This window comes from Protopterus annectens, chromosome 6.part1 (assembly GCF_019279795.1).
Source record: "Protopterus annectens isolate FY-2018-M chromosome 6.part1, PAN1.0, whole genome shotgun sequence".
NCBI classification, from domain to species: Eukaryota; Metazoa; Chordata; order Ceratodontiformes; family Protopteridae; genus Protopterus; species Protopterus annectens.
Window position 1 is genome coordinate 308,106,269 of NC_056738.1, and position 19,361 is coordinate 308,125,629.

General features: G+C 40.6%; 1 protein-coding gene across 1 annotated transcript in view; it reads left to right on the forward strand.

Annotated features, from left to right (window-relative positions):
• The window catches only part of LOC122805524 (estrogen-related receptor gamma-like), a 590,745-nt gene that overhangs the window by 487,238 nt on the left and 84,146 nt on the right, over positions 1 to 19,361 (forward strand). Inside the window, exon 7 of the mRNA XM_044075726.1 lies at positions 10,378 to 10,545. Within this exon, the coding sequence (XP_043931661.1) occupies positions 10,378 to 10,545 (168 nt within the window). The remainder of the gene's footprint in view (positions 1 to 10,377; positions 10,546 to 19,361) is intronic.

Below are 19,361 nucleotides of genomic sequence, written 5' to 3' on the forward strand. Positions count from 1 at the left end.
GAGTCAAACTTAAGAATATAAACAGAAGCATTTTTTTTAAGATTGTTCGTATCATATAATGACACATTTATTTTTTCCAGAATAGCGCCTTGCAAACCTTCATTATTACTATTATGAAACTGTTGAAAATGAGTTACAATGGAACTTTCAGATTTCTGATTAAAACTATCTCTTGCATGTTGTAACAATCTAATTTTGAATGCTCTTTTTGTTTCCCCAATGTAAAATAAATTACATGGACATTTAAGAGCATATATCACACCTACAGTATCACAAGAAAATTTATTCCAAGTTTGAAATAAAATATTGTTAATACCAGAAAAACTCGGAACTATAAATTTGCAAGCTTTGCATTTGTTACAACAAATTGTACCTGTAGAATATAAACTACGAGGTATATCAGTAGATGGCAAGCAAAATTTGCCCTTAACTAAAAAACTATGAATACTTCTCCCCCATCTATATGAAACACCAAGATTGGCATTTAACCAGGCAGAGACATTTTTTAAAGAGCACACATATTTCCAATGATATTTTACCTGCTCTATCACTGTATTACTGAAACATCCATAAGTTGTGACGAAATAAATCGTATCATTATCACTTTTATTGCCAGATTTAAATGGCAATGAAAGATGTCTACCCTTGATATAATGTCTCATGGTTGAGGCATTACACAGTTTATTCCAGCTCTTTTCTAATAAGTTATAACTCTAGCCTCTATTACCAAACATTCTAACAGTTGTTCTAAGTTCCCGTCTAAAATCTCCAATATTATTGCATAATCTGGATATCCTGAGCAGTACTCCTGGTTTACCCTGGAAAGGGGCACTTTTCTCCAGTGATTTAACCAATTACAAAAAAGTATTTACAGTTTGTGCCTTATGAGATCTTTGTACACACCCAATTATTTTTGTCTTTGTCTGGAATTTTTCGCAAAGAAATTAGGAATTATTTGTTCTGATCCTTGTAAAATGACTGGCTGTCCTGAAAATTATTACAGATTGTGGTCACTAAATAACAGCAGGCATATGATTTTCAGATTTTGTATCCTTCAGAAAATGCTTGAAAATGCAAAACTGGTTATTCTGTCAGCTTTCTAAATATATAAGAAAATACAAAATATTCAAAAGCTATTCCTGATTTTGTTCCTTGTTTCTGATTCTTGAGCTAAGACGTTGAGAGGGAAGAGAGGTATTGCACTGTATGATGCTGACATCAGCAAGCTGAGATATAGCTCTGGTTCGCTATTTAGGAATATATTTATTCACTTGAACTCGAGTAAATATCAGAGGTTTACATGTGTGTGTGTTTGCATGCAGGTCAGATGGGTAGAATGAAATAATAACTGAAAATGGGGAGAAAGGCTAAAGTTATTTGTCAGTGAGAATTGGTGACCCGAGATGCCAACAGAGAATAACTTGCCTTCTTTGTGTGTGTGTGTGTGTGTGTGTGTGTGTGTGTGTGTGTGTGTGTGTGTGTGTGTGTGTGTGTGTGCACGCGTGCGCATTTTTTTTTGGGGGGGGGGCTGGACTTTTTTTTTTTTAACTTAATGTTTTGGTTGTGCGACAAAAAATATATAGTACAACCGATATAACCTTTTTGTCTTATAAACAGTGAAAAAAGGACAATTTACATTGTAAGCAAGTAACTGTTCTGGTGAGCAGAGAGATACTGGTGATATCAAAAGAACTTTTACTAAGTATAAAGTCCACAGTTCATTTATGGTGTGTTCTTCCTTCAACTGGTTAGCAAATGTGTCGCCTTGTGTCTAGTGTATAAGCTCTAATGCACACAATATCGAATGGGGAAATCTTGAACAGTAAACAGCGAAATTGCATTTGCACGTAATTGCAAAATAACGAACCACGAAATATCGAATTTCACTAAGGCGGATGATTGCAGTGCTACCCAAGTGCCACACCCACAAAAGGAAATCACCATGAAGTGAAAACAGTCCATTCTAGTATACAGCACAAACTACACCTAAAGACATTGAAATAAAGTGAATAATCACCATCACCTAAACTTAAACCATGAACTTCCCCATTACATCTGTAGAAGAGTGGCTATTGCCTGAACAAAATGTACACTATCATATGTTCCCTTGCTGTCAAATATGGTTTGGAACTGCTTTTGCCTTCTCAGCAAGCTACGTTTTTTGGGAGATGGAGGACGGGCTGTACAGAGACGACGTCTGATTTCATCTACCCGATTCTGCTCTCTAACAATTGCAGAAACCACAGTAAAGACATCACAGATTGCTTCACAGTTGTACATTTGAATCTCTGGTGCCAAGCTTCCACACATTTCTGTGTGCGAGGTAAGCCTAAGTCATTCAGAATGCTAACATTCCAAAACGTCACAGGAAACAAAGGTGGGAATCTTACAGAAGTTGTAGACTGGGTGCTAAAACTCCAGGGCTTACCATACAAATACCACTCAGCAAAGTACTTCAGTAACTCCCTGCCTTCAGGAGGAAAGCTCTCCATAAGCTGAATAAAAGTTGGTATGACATCCTTTTCTTCCAGAAACGCTAATGCTGCTAACTGTTTGACTGCCAATTGAAACTGCATACTAGAATTGTATAATGCACCTAAACCTGTAGACTGTACCATTTGCCATATATTTCTACCAAAATGGAAGAAACACCTTTACAAATCACGTTGCCAACATTCAGCTTAATACTTTTTGTGGCTGCAATTCAAAGTCAGAGAGCAAATAGGAAACATCGCATTCCAACTGTTCAGCAGCACACATTTCAAACAAACACTGCCACATGTAATTATAACAGCAAAGAGACTTTTTACTCATCAAACAGTATACTAATGGGGCACTTTTAGATTATGCTCCATATAACAACGCATGTATGGTATACAATTGTTGACATTGAGTTCCCCTGGAGAAGTATGTTCCATCCATAAGCCGGATTTAATTTTTGCACAAATCTTTCAAGTTTTGAATAGTTGTTAACACCACAACTATTGAATCATTGCTAGTGTCACACAATTTCCTATCTAGTAGCATTCCTTCTTTTAAAGGGAAATCCTCAGTTTGTATTTCTAACAAACCTAACGTGGAATGTAATTTACTACCCATTTGCTGCATTCTAACTCGATGTACTCACTCTAAAATGCTTTCCTGCTAGGGAGGGTGGGAGCGAAGTCAAGCGAAGAAGATGCAACTGCATCGTCAACTATGAGACAAGGTGAATCCCTAGATAGGGCAGCTCTCTGCTTCAGACTGTGGCACACTGCATATTTCTCCACTTCCTCGGGCTCCCCAGAATGGTTGTGAGGTGCAGACTTGACTAACTCCTCACCCATACCGACTACCTCCGTGATAGCTCTGCCTCTGCAAGACACACCTTTCTTATATCTACAACACCAGTATTTACGGATTTTACCCATTTTTTATAAATTGTAAATGTACTCTTCCACTATGAGTACATCCTTAACCTTCTGCGATTTAGATGTTTTATACACTTCCCCCAGCACACCTGGAGCATTTCTGCATACATCTGCCATAGTAAGTAGCTGTAGCTGACTATGGCGTCTGTGATGACTGCACGAAATTTAAAGGAAAACACAGGGAGCACTGCTGCTGTGATAGGTTCGTGATTTTCCACTTTCTGTTTTATGTGGTTTCATGCAACTCAGTTCGAGATTTCCCCATTCGATATTGTGTGCACTCAAGCTTATACACTAGATCCGTCACGTTACCCATCTGTTCCACATTATGCAAGATAGTGTAGTCTTACACATTTTGAAGATATAAGGTTGACTGTGGCTGTAGTTTCTTTAATTCTTTTGCTTGTTGCTGTTGTGGTATGGTATGGTATTCATGTTATTGCAAGCCTGTTATGAACTGGTGTATTGCTTGATGCTGACTGGATTGATTGTGTTTTAGAGGGAAAGTTGCTTGTCTTGTCTGAGGCTTTGGACTTTTGCAGCGTGAGTTGTTTTTTCCAAGAGTCTCTAATGTTTAAAGAACTGGGTATGTGGTAAAAGAACTATAAAACATTTTAACCAAGCTGTGAGCTCCCTTCCTAGTTATTAAATGTTCCACATTTTGCCCATTTGTTCCACCTTATGAGAAGGTGGTATAGCAGTGATGGTGAACCTATGACACGTGTGTCAAAGGTGTTACGCCATGACATTTTGGGTAACTCACTAGTGTTCAACATCCGAGTTATCAAAGAAACTTCTTTTGCATTCGTTGCCCATGTGAAGTACATTGAATTATTTTGTGCCACAGGAGCCAGTTCAGCAACACTGCTGCAGATCTGAGGAAGTTATTAACCTCAAAGACTATTTTGTTATACCGTCTCAACAGAGTCTGCAAAGGCCAGTGCTGATATTGTTTTCTCTTCATGGTTGCACTTCTGCAAAGGGCAAGTAGTCTCCATTTCTAAGCATGTGCTGTTTTACATTCCTCTCAACTGTCCTCCTTAATCCCTCACAAAACTGGTGAATTTTTATACTTAATAATAACAATAATTATAGTACTCTTAGTTTAAAATTGTCCATGTCTCGTATTTCTAGATTTGTCCCTGATTCTGTTTAGATTTATCCCTGATGTATTGAGAGCTATGCTGTTTGATTTTTATTTATTTTATTTTTTTATTTATTTTTGTTTGGGGGGGGGGTGACATGCCAACAGAATCAAATTAGGCATCTTCTAAATTTTTGACAAGCAGAGTCCAAAAGGTTTGCCATCACTGTAATAGTGTTCCATATTTTGAAGATGGCAAGTTGACTAGGGGTGCAGCTTCTTGAATTATTTTGCTTGTTGGTATTATGGATGTTATGGTGTTGTCAAAACATGATAAACTGGAAAGGGAAAAAAATCTCATCTTAATAATTTTACGATAGGTAGTTTTAATTGTCTTATTCATTTAAACTACAAATTCTTACTAACATTCAGAAAAACATAAATGCATCAATTAAAATCCCGCACATCCAAAAAAATTGTGGAATTGGTTATTGTGACCAGACATTTCCTGATGAATGCCACCCATACCTCTCTACTGTCACTATTTTTCGCAGGATGTCCCTGATTTTGCTTCATATGTTTGTCTTGTTCCACATAACATTTATGATTACTCATGATTATAGGTGATCAGTAAAGCCAGAAGTTTGAGTTGTATGGATCTTTCTTATCGTTCAAAAATACATTTTGATGCAAAAAGCATTAATTTTTTTAATGCAAACGAAAGTAATATTTAAAATTGCACCCAGTTTTACCCCCATTATTTTTGGCTTTGTCCAGGATTCATAACCAAATAAGCAGAGAGGTATAGTGCTGTACCAAAATAAATTATTTCTAGTGGTATTATTTCAGCAAATCAGAAATACGGTAATAGGTGGTTCATGTTGCTGCATTTGCTTGGTACAGTTTGTCTTTCAGAACTGTTTTTCTTGGAGAGGGCTGGGAAACTAATGTAGTTATTTGCAGTCTCAGTAGCTCAACAGGTAGCATACTGTCCTTTGAAGGCTGTGGGTTCTCTTAACACGCCAGGTAATTGGATTGATGTTGCTATACTGACACTGCAGTGCACCATGGGGGCTGGGGGCTGCACTCCTGATTGTCTTGTTCTTTGGATGAGATGTTGAACTTTGGTCCCATATGCCTGAGCTGCTCATAGCTCGGGTGGATGTAAAAGATCTAGTAGCACTTATCAAAAATGGTAGGAGAAGTGCCCCAGTGTCCTGGCCAAATTTCTCTTAATCAGTACGAATATCACCACAGGTCTCCCCTGAAAAGATGCCATTGGCCTAGTGGGACTAACCCAGTCAACAAGAAGTATGTATGAATAAATTAATTAATTAATCATGGTTGCCATTACATCACAGTTGTTTTTTTTTTTCATTATTGTCTTTATACTCTATCTTAATGCATCAGTAAGTGATCCTGGGAGTTTTTCTCCCCTGAATCCACTTCAAGCACCCTTTATATGAGTCTTACTAGATATAAGGAAATCATTTTAACTTCAGTGTAACTAGAATGGCAGTATTGTGAGTCACAAGCATCTTACACAGCTTTTAGAATTTATTTTCACTTTTGCTTGAATTACTTTTGTGTTCTTAGCAGCTGTTACCTCTAACAGTACTTGTAAAGGCTTGACAAAATAAACTTAACTGAACTGCATGTTTTAAGGCTTCCAGTTTTTAGCCCAAGTGCTAACTGACCCCCTCCCACATTCTTCTGAGGTGTCAAAACTATCAGTGTAATACATGAGCTGTTAACTGCCTAGTCTTGCTTCTACTACAAATAACTTTTAACAAACGTTCAAACTACTTGCTATTCGCCAGCTCCACATTCAACCATAAATGAACCCACTGTTCTGCATTGAACAGCTTTGGTTCTGCTACTTAGCTTTTGATTGGTATGCATACCGCAGTTACTGCTAATTGGCATTGCGGTATACAAACCAGTCAAATAGCTGCTCCACTGTTCTGCATTGAACAGCATTGGTTCTGCTACACTGCTTTCGACTGGTTTGCATACCGCAATTACAGCTAATCGGCATCGCGGTATACAAACCAGTCAAATAGCTGCTCTGCTGTTCTGCATTGAACAGCATTAGCTGTGCTGCACAGTTTTTGAGTGTCTCATATACCGCAGTTACAGCCAGCTGCCATTGCGGTATATGAACCAATGAAGTAACTGTTTCTGAGGATGAGAAACAACGAGAGCTCCCAAATATGTGACCATTCGAGTACCAGGAATGGTTGTGGAAACCTCATTTGAAAGAGAGGGAGAAAAAATAAAATAGAAGCAAAACGGTACCAAGGTAAATAACTGCAATACCAGCAGATAAAAGGATTTGTTTTAACTGCTGGTATTGCAATTATTTGCCTTGGTACTGTTTTGCTTCTATTTTATTTTGTTCTGTCTCTTTAAACGCATACCTCTTAACCTCCAGGTGCATTGTTTTTTTGACTTGTTGGTAAGAGTACAGATTGTCCTTACATGAGGATGTGCGAATCCATGTGCTTTTCTCATATGCTGATGATATTGCTTTGTTTGGGCCATTCTTCATTTCTTTCTGACAATCTGATGTATTCCAAAATGAGTTACACATGGGGATGCAACCCCAAGCAGGTATTCTTCATTCTGTATAGAGAAATGGGAATCAGACTCCCTACACCCCAAGACTTTACATTTTTACATTTGTGTTGAATACCAATGAAAAATGTCAAAGCATTGGAAAAGTCCATGTATGTCTATAGACTATTGTCATCCGGGTAATTGTACTGCAGGCAGTACATGGTCTTAATCTCAACTACCCACAATACTAACTCCTACATACAGGCAGTGTTAGTATGAGCCATCCCTTCATACATGGGAGGCAGCTAACATCTGTATTTTTTATTTTATTTATTTAGTTAGTTTATTTTTAAGTGCACTTTGGAGCTCAAACACACAGCATACCCTCTCTGCATATTCAGTTGTCTTTGCAAGAGTGTGTGTGTGTATTATTAAATACTTATATATGGTATATTTTGGTTGAAAGGCCATGGGTATGGTCAAGGTACGTTTTTTGCACAGTGCGAAAATAGGGTGTTCCACATTTTGACTGCTTGTCACACATTGCTATGGCCTGTGTTCCACATTGGCCTTTTAGCAGGTTGAGATCTATGTTCACCAGTGTCTACAATGGGAGGATGTTTTTTTCTTGAATGTTGAGGAAACAACTGCATTTGTTTAAAAATATTTTATTTATAATATAGCACAGAACAAAATAAGTCCAATCATCTGTTCCTGAGTTTAGGTTAATGATATTTGTTACTCTTTCAACTCAGGCACAAATGGCTTTATGCATGACAATTTCCCATCTCTTTTGTATTGGTAGCTACACTCTTGGCTCGCTACACTGTAGCATATCAATACTTCATGCAAACCATTTTCCAGAAGTATGACAAATCAGTAGTATTTCTGTATTGTGAGCACTACCAGGATTTGTAAGGTTATGGCATTCATTGTTTTTCATAGGGAAATGGGCCTTCATTTTTAACAGTAGATTAATGGAGAGTTATGTTTCATGTAGTCTGTACTTTATTTGTATGGTGTTTCAGTGCTTTTTTTCCAACATGCCTCAATTGCACCACCAACTAGCTGCTGTGACTGTACTATGCCCTGGCAAGAAAAGGATCCTGGAACCGCCGCCGGTGCTAATATGACATAGAGGTTTGTGCCAGTTGACAGCAGGTATGAGAAAGCCCAGTAGCAATGAACACTGTAAAGTACCTACCTATGAACCTATAAAAAACAGTTATCCACACCTCAGTGGAACTCCAGAAGACAGGAAACAGTTGATGGGCTTAACACAATTTTAATGCAGTAAGAAAGCACAACACATAAACGATACTCCTTGAAAATATGTTTTCGTCCTCATCTTCATCAGATACTGTTTCCTGTCTTCTGGAGTTCCATTGAGGTGGGGATAACTGTTTTTAAACTGCAATTGCACCTTTTTCTCCTTTATTGTGGTTACCTATGAACCTATAGCAATCTTCAAGAAAAATCGTGATGATTGGATGGGAGATAGGAAATTCACCCCGGGGATCACTTCTGTGGCTCTGTTCGACAGGGGCAGAGGAAAATAATTTTCTTGGGTGGCGAAAGCCAGGGTACCATTTGGCTATGCTTATATAGGTCCTTGGGCCAATACCCTAGTACCTACCTATGAATGTTTTAATTGTCTGTTTGTAATAACACTGGTGTTTTAAGCTGGCATACTGAAAGAAGTTACTGACTCCATTCTGCTGAGCTTTAAATTAGAAGTTTATGTAGTTCTAAAGCATCTATTTTACCTGCTTGAACGTTTAGGTCAGCGAATACCTAAACGTGTATCTGGTAATATCGAAAAATTGAAACGCGATCGGCTGCTTTAACGTACGGAATGAATTCCCTTGACTGCAAAAAAAAAAATTAAACCAAAAATGAAGTGGGGGGTGTCACACCCCCCCCAACTAAATATACCAACTCAAAGATTGCTCTACAGTGGGGAAAGGGGCAAAATTTGCATAACGGCCAAAGGAATTCTTTCCCTGCGTTAAATCATCTGTTCGTGTCTTTTTGCTTTCGCTATGACCAGATCAACGTTTAAGTATTCGCTAACCTAAACTTTCAGTCAAGTAATAGGAACCCATTCTAAAACATGCACTGCATGATGTACTGGAGCAGTTCAGGTATAAAATGGAAGGAACTGGTTGGATACATTGTCATGGTCAGGCTACAGTTCCTTATAACCCTAAACTGCACTATAGCTGACCTACCTCAGAGGTTGAATTCAAGATCATTTCCTCAAACCTGGGAAAATAAATAAGCAACCCAACAAATGTTAGTGTTATATTTTTATACAGGCATTAAAGCCCCATCCCCTTATTACCACACCCTTTATGTAGGGGTTGTAGTTAATGCATCTCTTAACTGTTATACCTAACTCTGAAGACAGTAAACTTTGGTGTATGTTGTAATATTTAACAATGGGTTGCATTGCATGTCTGATCTCTGGAGCTTGGTGAGATGGATTTGCTCATTCACGCTGATCGACCATATACCCCTAAACACACTGTCAGACTTGAAGGATATTATTACCAAGGCTGGCCTTTGAATAGGGATACATCTTGCAGTATCCTTGGTAGAAATGAATGTGGTGTCAGCACAGCCACTGTCAGGTGTTATATAATACATGCATTCCATTGAAAAGTCTTGCCTCTTAACAGCTGGCATCCTCAAAGACTGCCTGGTTTGCTTGTTCTTAAGGCCATCCCTGATTATTACAGTAGTCTGACCATCCTGCCACAGGCATCAGTTTCCAGATCAAGCAGTTTGTAATTTATCTGGAGATTTTTTATTCCTTCAGTGATTATCCATTTCCTTACATGATGCTTCTGTTTTCAGGTAGCCTGCTCTCTTCCCATCTTCCCACATTGTAACTGTTACTGTTTTTCTGAAGGCACAATGCTGTTATTAAGCAGGTTGCTTACAGGTGGCAGTTTAGTTAAGAAGTACTTTCAGCTTCTGTAAGGCAGTCATAATGAAAGTCATTTCCTTACAAACATTTTTATTTGTGGCCTGTCTTGAGACCATCTCTGCCCTTCAGTGTTAACATTGAAAACCTGTTCCTTCACATGAGGCTTATTCCTGACAAGAGTGTTGTTTTATGACCTGCCAGATTACTCCTGTATATGAATAATGGTGAGTGCTTTTGTTTGCTCTGGGCTTGTTGAACTATTAATCTTAATACTCTAAAATGTAATAATTAAATGGGCAGTGCTGCTTTATAGACCTAGGTTAGTTTCCTCCCCTTAATTCACTACGCAGTCATTTTGACTGTAACATTGTTTCACTTTCCTTCCATTGCAGCTCCAGTCAATACCATCATCTCACACTTAATGGTGGCAGAACCTGAGAAACTGTATGCCATGCCAGACCCAACAGTGCCTGATAGTTACGTAAAGGCCATGACAACACTTTGTGACCTTGCTGACCGGGAGCTGGTTGTCATTATCAGCTGGGCCAAAAACATTCCAGGTAAGAGAAGATGTTACGATCAGATCTGCAGCCTTTACAGCCTGTGTCTATTTGGACAGCTGGGAAATGTTAATAGAATAAATTATTTTCTGTAGTGTACTGTTACAGCATAAGTGGATGTGTTTTACTTGTCTTTGTAATGCGTGTTAGTCAGAGTGACAAACTGATTCAAAAAGATCTGTTTTAGCCAAAGTGCAAGACCAAGGCAAATGGAGTATTAAAATATGCACATGACTCAAATACAAGTTTTTCTTTTGATTGTTTTTCTTCACTGTCCTTCAACTTTACCTTAGCAGAAGCATGGTTCACTAACATAAAACTTCTTAACCCCCCAAAAAAACAACCTAATCTTAATTGGCCCTGGTAGACCTCCTCAGCTAAGCAATGATTTTGTCATAATCTCCAAAGATAACATCACAATCACCCCAACAACCTACACAGAACTGCTAGGGGTAGTTATCGATAACATCCTCAGGTTTGACATTCACAAAGCCCAAACAATCAAGAAAGTAAACAAAAAGCTAGGTCTCCTTTATAGAAGCAAACACTTCATGACCAAAAATACAAAATCCACAGTTGCTAGGACTCACCTCTTATCCATCCTACTGTATGCCTCCCCATACTGACAAATTTGCGCCACTCCAAACTTAACAAAATGGAATCTTGTTACAACAAGATTGTCAAGTTCGCAACAGAAGCCTCTCCTAGAACCCACCATTGTCTTACCCTAAAGCAGCTCAACTGTCTCGAACTACCCCAGCTACTTTTACTTAATCAACTCTCTACAGCGCACAAATTGTAGTACCTACACAACAAAACTCCATCACTACAGCAACTAATTCATCCCTACACAACCACCAGAACCTTAAGATCCAGTAACCAAAACCTTATAAACATCATCAAACACAGAAATGATGCCGGTAAATCTCTCTTTGCCTGCACCATAGCCAGAGTTTGGAATCAACTCCCATATCACATTACTACTACAACGTCTGCCTCCCAAGTTAAAAAAACTTCTCAAAAGCCACTTTTCAAGCAACTGGCTCTGCTCCTGTGTCATCCCAGATTAAGCCAAATCACTGCACTGTTGCATGAATGCATGACTTCATCTGCTAAAGTTTCACCAATAACTTCCTCTAGTTACACATGGATACCTGTTCTACCCCAAACAAATGGGCTTTTCAGATTGACTTTTTCAAACCTTTTTGTATTTTTTTCTCTAATACTGTACTAATTATAATATAACAAAGTACCACATAATAACCTTACTACCAATATTTGCTTCAAACTTTTTATACTTTTTCACAATTTCTGTACTACTCTCAATTGTATAATGTACTGCACATAAATCAACTATCAGAAATGTTAAAATGTCTACTACATGCAGAAATCTCTGTAACTGTATTTGTATATAGTCCTACTAACAACATGTTAATATTTGATTATTGCATGCTGTAATGTAGACATACCAGAAATGTTTAACTCTGTCTACTACATGCTGAAATGAGTCTATGTCCTTGTAAATAGTCCTGTTAACAAGATGTTAATATCTGAATATTTCATGTTGAATTGTAGTTATAGATGTAAATGAAATCCTCATTTGTACTGTACTGTATTGTGGAGCTTTTCTCCCCGGGCCTCCACTGAAAAGGGACCTGTGTCCAGTCGGACTTTCCCGGTTACCAAATGTAAAATAAAATAAATAAAATAAAGTCGACAGTAAACTCCATCTACTAGGGGAACCTTGTGCACATTCCCCAGTTTCCACTGGGGAACTGATACATTTTCTGTGACCATGGACATGTGCCTCCCCAGAAATGTGAGCAGGCACGGCCCTTTTACTTCTGTCCCTGTTCTATCAGTTCTAGCAGGAACCTGAGGCATCACTCTGACTCTGGTCACATGGGTCTTACCCAAGGCTTTAGACCTCTACACCAACTGAGCTAGCATATAAAGCAGGTAAAAGTTACACTACCTACAAAAGATCAAGCAGCAACATGAAATGAATACATTTTATTTATATACCGATTGTCAGATAAGTGCTTAAAAGCTTTTCAGGATTTAAGCAGTTTTAAAATGCTGTGGCATATTTTTACTCTTATGTACAGGCAAAGGCAGCATGCATCCAGAGGATGTGAGATTCTATATACTCTTATGAAGGTTGCTTTTGTTTTTATATTTTCCCCCACAGGCAAGATCACGCTAAATTATTAACAACCATAACCTAGTTACAAAAAAGAATAAAATTGCAACAAGGTTCTCAATATTCTGATGAAAATACTTGCACAAGTTATATATATATGCCTGCAAGAATATACCTTATTGTTCCCCTAAGGAGGTGGATAAAAGACACTCAGTAAAGCAAGTACAGAAGTTTTGTCTTGTGGCTATTAAAACCAATTATAAAGGTGGTTGCTAATCAAGGGACAAGGAATAGCAGCCAAAAGAAAAAGACATAAATGTAACATGGAGCAGCAATGCTCTTCCTTTAGAACAAGGTGTAGATGCAAGATTCCAGAGTTTAGGACGTGTTGAAAATGCAGTGCTGTCACAAGGACTGGAGTGCTGGAAGATGTTTTAAGGTTTTGTGAGCCAAAAGATGACTAGGGAGAAGTAGCTAAGAAAGTATGATAAAAATAAGACTGCCTTGGAGAAGATCTGTTGTTTCTAGTTCTGGCAGCCATCTTGCTGTGGTCAGATTAAATAGTGATGTTCTAATACAGCAGCTGATCCAGTGAAGCAGTATGTTTTGGTGTTCAATTTCAGTGACTGGCAGTATGGCTCCCTATTGAAATGTTGAGATGGCCAAAATACTGAAAAAAAGACTGAAAGTATAGGAGAAAAGTGAGTACCCAACATCACTTTTCTCCTTTAGACTTTTTTCTTTGTGAGCAAGCCCCCACATCCCCCCAACTTTATATATACCAACTCCAAGATCACCAGATGAGAGACTGGTATGTATCCCAGAGACTACCCCTTCTCTGAAATAGGCTACCCATCCAGATGAAGCAGAGTGCCTTCCTAACACAATTCAGGTATAACTTCGGCAATTGGATGGGGAACAGGAAATTCATCCTTGGTTTGGCACCTATGTCTCTAATTGGCACAGACAGTCTGTAAGTGGTTCATCTCCCAAGCCCCTGCTTACACTTATCAAGGGTGCGAGAACTTGCCAGAAATTTTGTATACATGGGCTAGGCTTAAAACGGCCCTTGTGGTCATTATCCTAGGAGACACCTATGAACCTATAAACCACACCTCAAAGAAAAGGGAATATTCCAATACATGGAAATCTCAGCTTAATACATTTATGTCAGCATTTTCTGTTTTCAGTCTCCACTTTCCAGAACTCAGCATTTCATATGCTTACCAGCAGCGAGTACTTTTAGTTGGAAGGTCATACTCTAGGATACACATTTAAGAACTCCTTTCCAGAGAGCTTTTCTGCATTACTGAATTGATGGTTAAAAATTCTTTAACAGCGTGCCATGAAGGATTTCATTTTTTGGGTGGTCTTATCCATGTTTGTGTTGAAGATAAAGGTAATATCAAGTCATATGTCCAAGTCCTTACATGCCTGTGTACTTCTTCAGCAAGTCAGGAAGACGTGTATTCCTAAAGTGTACTGCCTTTGTGCAAAATTTATCATGCGTATCTTAGTATTAAACAGGCCACTCACTGTAATGAAATCTTGTAAAAGGGAAGAGAAAGTCAGTGGAGTTAGTATTGCTGAGGGCCAGATCATCTGCATGTAGATCAGCCTGCAGCTGGGGGATTTCCCATTGTTAGGAGGTTGATAAAAGGAGTAGAGGACCCATGATGGATCCCTGTGGAATTTTGCTGGGTAGGGGCAAACAAAAGTTACTGTTTCATTCAGCTGTATTCTGAGATTATAGCTAGCAAGAAAGTGTGGTCCAGGTTCATGGCAACATTCAGAGTAAAAGATGGTAAGACCTGAGTCAGAGGCATTTGCTATCCAAAGAAACTGTTAGATTTCACTATTATCAGTTCCTTTGTATATCTTATCTGTAATGGAAAGGACAATGGTGATAGTGTTATGTAATTTACCAAAGACACATTGTGCATTCATTAATAGAATTTAGGAAGTACAACTTTTTATTTAATTAGATACCTTTGCTTCTGAAAGCCTGGAGAAGTTAAGAAAATCCCGGTATAAGATGCCTAGGAAGTGAGAAGCTTTATCATTCAGACAGAGAAAGATCTGTGGCTGTTTTTCTTATATGCGGAAGAATACTTTTGGAAGAAGAAGTATTAATAGGAGTGACAGTAACTGTAATACAGGTGTCACATGCTTTCAGAAACTGGTGATAAGGTCATTCATCTTTTTTCCATGATTAGCTGTCATTGTATTAATTAAATGATTAGAGGGAAGAAGAGAGGTAGAAGCCAAAGAGCTGGGCAGGTAAGCAGTGTGGACACTTTTGGCGTGACATTCAGTTACAGAGAATGGAAGGGGAGTTGTTGGGCCTGACATTTACTTCATATTTAGGGAGAGGGGGAATGGTTTGCACATTTAGTTTTAGTAGTTAGGATGTTAACATCCTTCCAGAAGTCTTTGAGGATATTGAAGGGAAAATGGAACATAGCTTTAAACTGGTGGTTCAGTCATAATTTAATAAGCCATGTGGCTTAAGTTCTTACCATTGTCAGGGTGTCCCAGGCAGTCAGTTATTGGACCATATTGTTTAAAATGTTACTTTGAGGTGTGGCATTAACCAAGGAATTGGGTGTCCATCACCTGTTCTGCTAGTCTGTAGAAAGAATTTGACTGCACTTGGAAGCAAGATATGTAATAAAAAAAAGTGTTACAGTCACTTTAACTGTTGACTGTAAGTAATTTCTAGAAAGTTCAAGAAGGAAAGAATAATTGCAATTGTTACTGAAGGAGTCTTATCTAGAAAAAGTGTAAAGACTGAGCAGTGGTCACTGAAGTTTGAAGTTTGAACAGAAGACCAAGACATTATTTAAAAACATTTGGCTATAATCTAATCAAATGCTGTTTGATATTTAGAAGTAGTATTGTTTCTAGTGTAAATCTTTACAGTTTCTTCCAAGGTGAATCCTGACACATTGAAAAAGACTTTCCAAAGATAAGCAAGTCATCTAAATATGGAAAAATTTGGCGACCCTGCAGCCTACAATGAGCTATGTTTGGAGCTAGACAGTTTGTGAACACTCCTGGTGCAGTGGATAGACCAAAGGGTAAGGCAGAGAAGGGATTAAGAGATCCAGGCACACAAAACCTTAAACATCTGAAGTTGGGATGAATAGGGATGTGATAAGCATCTTTTAAAATTAGTGTTACCAGGAAACTTGAAAGAGGAGGAAGAGGCAGAATGTTGTGAAGTTACATTTTGAATTTGGACACCATCACAAACAGGTTTAGGAAAGAAAGATTCAAAACTGGCCTCCAACTATTTTCATTCTTTGGCACTAAGCACATACTTGAATAAAAACTCTTCCCCACCTGGGAAGGCGAAACTAGTTCCATCACTCCTTTGAACAGCATGTGACGAAGAACCTGTGGAAACAAAGTAGTCTGATCTGGAGGATGAGGAATGACTCCTTGGAAAGGAAGAATTTCCTCCCTTTGCCATCTGTAACCTTGATGAATGATTTGCAGAATGCATTTGCCTGAAACTATCTGTTGACAAAGAGAAAAATGGAGATTCAGACTTTCTGGAAGAAAAAAAAGGTGCCGGTGCCAGAGTCGGAGAGGTCATAAGGTCTCTTGTATAGTCATTCGGACTTGTGCTGTCCTTGGGTGTGAGAGGTTTAAGACTTCTTTTTTGGAACTCCCTTGCCATTTTTTTTTCTTAAATGTTTGATGTTAAGTTGTCAATCTCACCTTCATTCTTGCTGGATGGGTTCGGAGCCGATCCTCGGCTCCGACTCGGCACTTGCTAAGCTCAAGAGTCACTTCCACCAGCTCGAGGCAGCCCCATATCCCATGATGCAAGGCGGAGATTACCCAGATCTCGTTTGCCGCTTCGCTCATGAGGTAACTTTTTACCAGCTCCTGGTAAGTGAATTTTTCTACCTTTTTTCTGAGACTTTAGTCCACCCCAATACTTTATATTTATATATACATTACTTTGTTAACTTCCCGATTCACTTAGCCCTATTCCCGTTAGTGTCCTGTTCCCTTTATTCATATTTTTGCTAGTCGGGCCTTAGGTCTTTACCCCTCCTATATTTTCCTGTCAGGGTTGGTTTGGGTGTGTCTGTGTGTTTTTTCCCTGTACTTGGTTTTGTTAATCTGGTTTAATTTTTGGACTGACTGTGGTAGTGCATGTGTGATTAGGTACTCAGTCATGTCTAAAGAGGCTAGGGTCTCAGGCTTCAAGAAGTGTGACTCGTGCTGTCAGAAGATGTCTCTGACAGACGGTCACACTTCTTGTATTTATTGCCTGGGACCTCTACACCTGCAGGACTCCTGTGCTATTTGCCACTCCTTCAGCCAGAGAGTCCTGCAGGAACGTAGAAATAAACTTATTCTCAGGGGCTTATTAAAGCCTGAGAGCTCCCCGGCTAAGTCCAGCTCGGGGAAGCCCTCAAAGCCTCCCAAGGCCCAGGCTTCAGTGTCCAAGCCTTCAGCCTTGGTTCCGACTCCCTCGGAGTCGAGATCGGCTCCGGCTGGAGCCGATCCTTCCTTCTCTGAAGGTTCGGTATCAGTGCCGATCGGCACTGATACTCTTGCTTCCATGCCTGTGTCGGCTCCGGCTGGAGCCGACACATCTCTGACCCAGCTCGGAGCCGACAAGTTGTCGGCTCCAACTGGAACCGAAGGTTCTTCGGCTCCGATGGCTCTGCCGAGAAAGAGATCCAGATCTCCGTCGCTGGAGTCTATTCATTCGGCTCCGGCCTCTCCCTTACTTTCGGAGCGGAGCCATCGAAGCCGATCCTCAAGGTCTTCAGACTCTCAGACCATGACTTGGAGAGAGTGGTGAGTAGACTGCTGAAATCACAGGCACTGGCCCAGATACTTCATAGCCCGTCTCAGCAGACGACCGCTATTCCACACCCTCCAGAAATTCCTCCTTCAACTCTCCTTCAGAGCTCGGAGCCGGAGCTTATTGGAACTGTGACTGTTGGTGCTTCGGAGCTGATACCACTCCTTTTGGCTCCGTCATCTTCGACTCCTATCTCCTCCTTGAGACCGTCCTTGGAGGGATCCGGTCATCGGGCTTCCCTTGTCGGTTCTGAGGGGGCGAGTGGCATCGGACCCTTGTCCGACCCCGTTCTCCCCCTCGGAGCTTCGGCTTTGGTAAGCTCGGCACCAACATCTGCTTCGGAGCCTTCCCTTTCAGTGAGGCCGGGGATTCCTCTTTCCTCGGAGCGGGAGCTCTCGGTCCTCCCCGGGAGGGGAGCCTTCGAGGTGATGAGGAGTGTACTAGCCCCCGAGCTGAGTCAACAGTCGGTCCCTTTAGCTCCTCCCTCTTCAGTGCCTGTAGATATCTCTTCCCACTCTCTTGCTCCCGGACCCAGAGATCCATCGCCCCAGGTTTCCTCATTGGGAATACCTTCCTCTTCTGAGATTTCTCCTGATCATTCAGGGGAACCCCCACATAAGAGGACTTGCAAGAGGAATCATTTAGACTCCCCTGAGTCTACGACATCAGATACCGACTTAGATGAGTCGGAGGGGTCCCCAAGATCCCCCTCTGAGGATGTCTCCTTTTCAGACATTCTTGAACTCCTGAAACAGAGGGGGAACTGGCCCTCCATTAACCCCTCCGAGGATGAGTCTGTATACCTGGAGGCTTTTGGATCTCGACCCTCCACCTCCTGGGTTTCTCCGCCTTTCGACCCCCTCATGGACGTGATAGCTCGAAAGGCATGGGCATCTCCTGATTCTGTGGTACCAGTCCCCAGGAGGCCTTCTAAATTTATCACGGCCCCCACTGAAAAACAGTTTCTCACCAAAGGTGTCCCGGTTGATGCCATGGTGGTGGCGGCCGCCACCAAAAAGGAACTTGCAGATCCTTCCGTACCAGTCCATCCTCCTAACAAGGAGTCTAGGACCATGGACAGGTATGGTAAGCGGATATTTTCCTCAGTGACCTTTGCTATGCGTTCGCTGAATTATCTATGTCACTTCACCCGACTTCAAAGAGATATCCTCAAGGAATTGGGTGAGGTGGTACAGGATCCGTCAGCTGCTGGGGCTCAAGAGAAGATTGCCTCTCAGCTGGGAATCCTAAATTCCATAACTAACTCCTCCATGCGGCTCATTTCTTATGCAGCCGATGGAGCGAGTAGAGCTGCAGGCACAGGAGTGGCTCTCAGACGTCAGTCCTGGATGCGACTTTGCAATTTTGCAGACCCCTTTAAGGCATCCTTCACAAACTCTCCCTTCGATGGGACAACTTTGTTTGGACCTCAGGTGAAGGACACTTTGACCAGGTGCGAGCAAGACGGCAAGACTCTTTCTGCCGTAGGAGTCCGTTTCTCCACCCCTTCAAGGCCTTACCCCAAAGGTCAGAAGGGAGGGAAAATGTGGTTCCGAAAATCTCAAGGAGTCACGCCTGACGCACGTGGTCAGTTTACCCCCAGAGGCAGAGGGGGTAATAACAGATGCCGCCCTAGGGGCAGAGGGGGTCCGCAGAACCAGGGCAGCAGAGAGCCTCTCTCTGACAAGCCCTTCCAGCATCCCTGAGGTGTTGCCCGACTGCCCACCCTTGGAGGCAGTCGGGGGGAGATTGTCACTGTACCCAGAAGCCTGGCTTTCCCTTTCTCAAGACAAATGGGTACAGTCGATCATATCCGAGGGTTACAAAATACCTTTCAAGAAA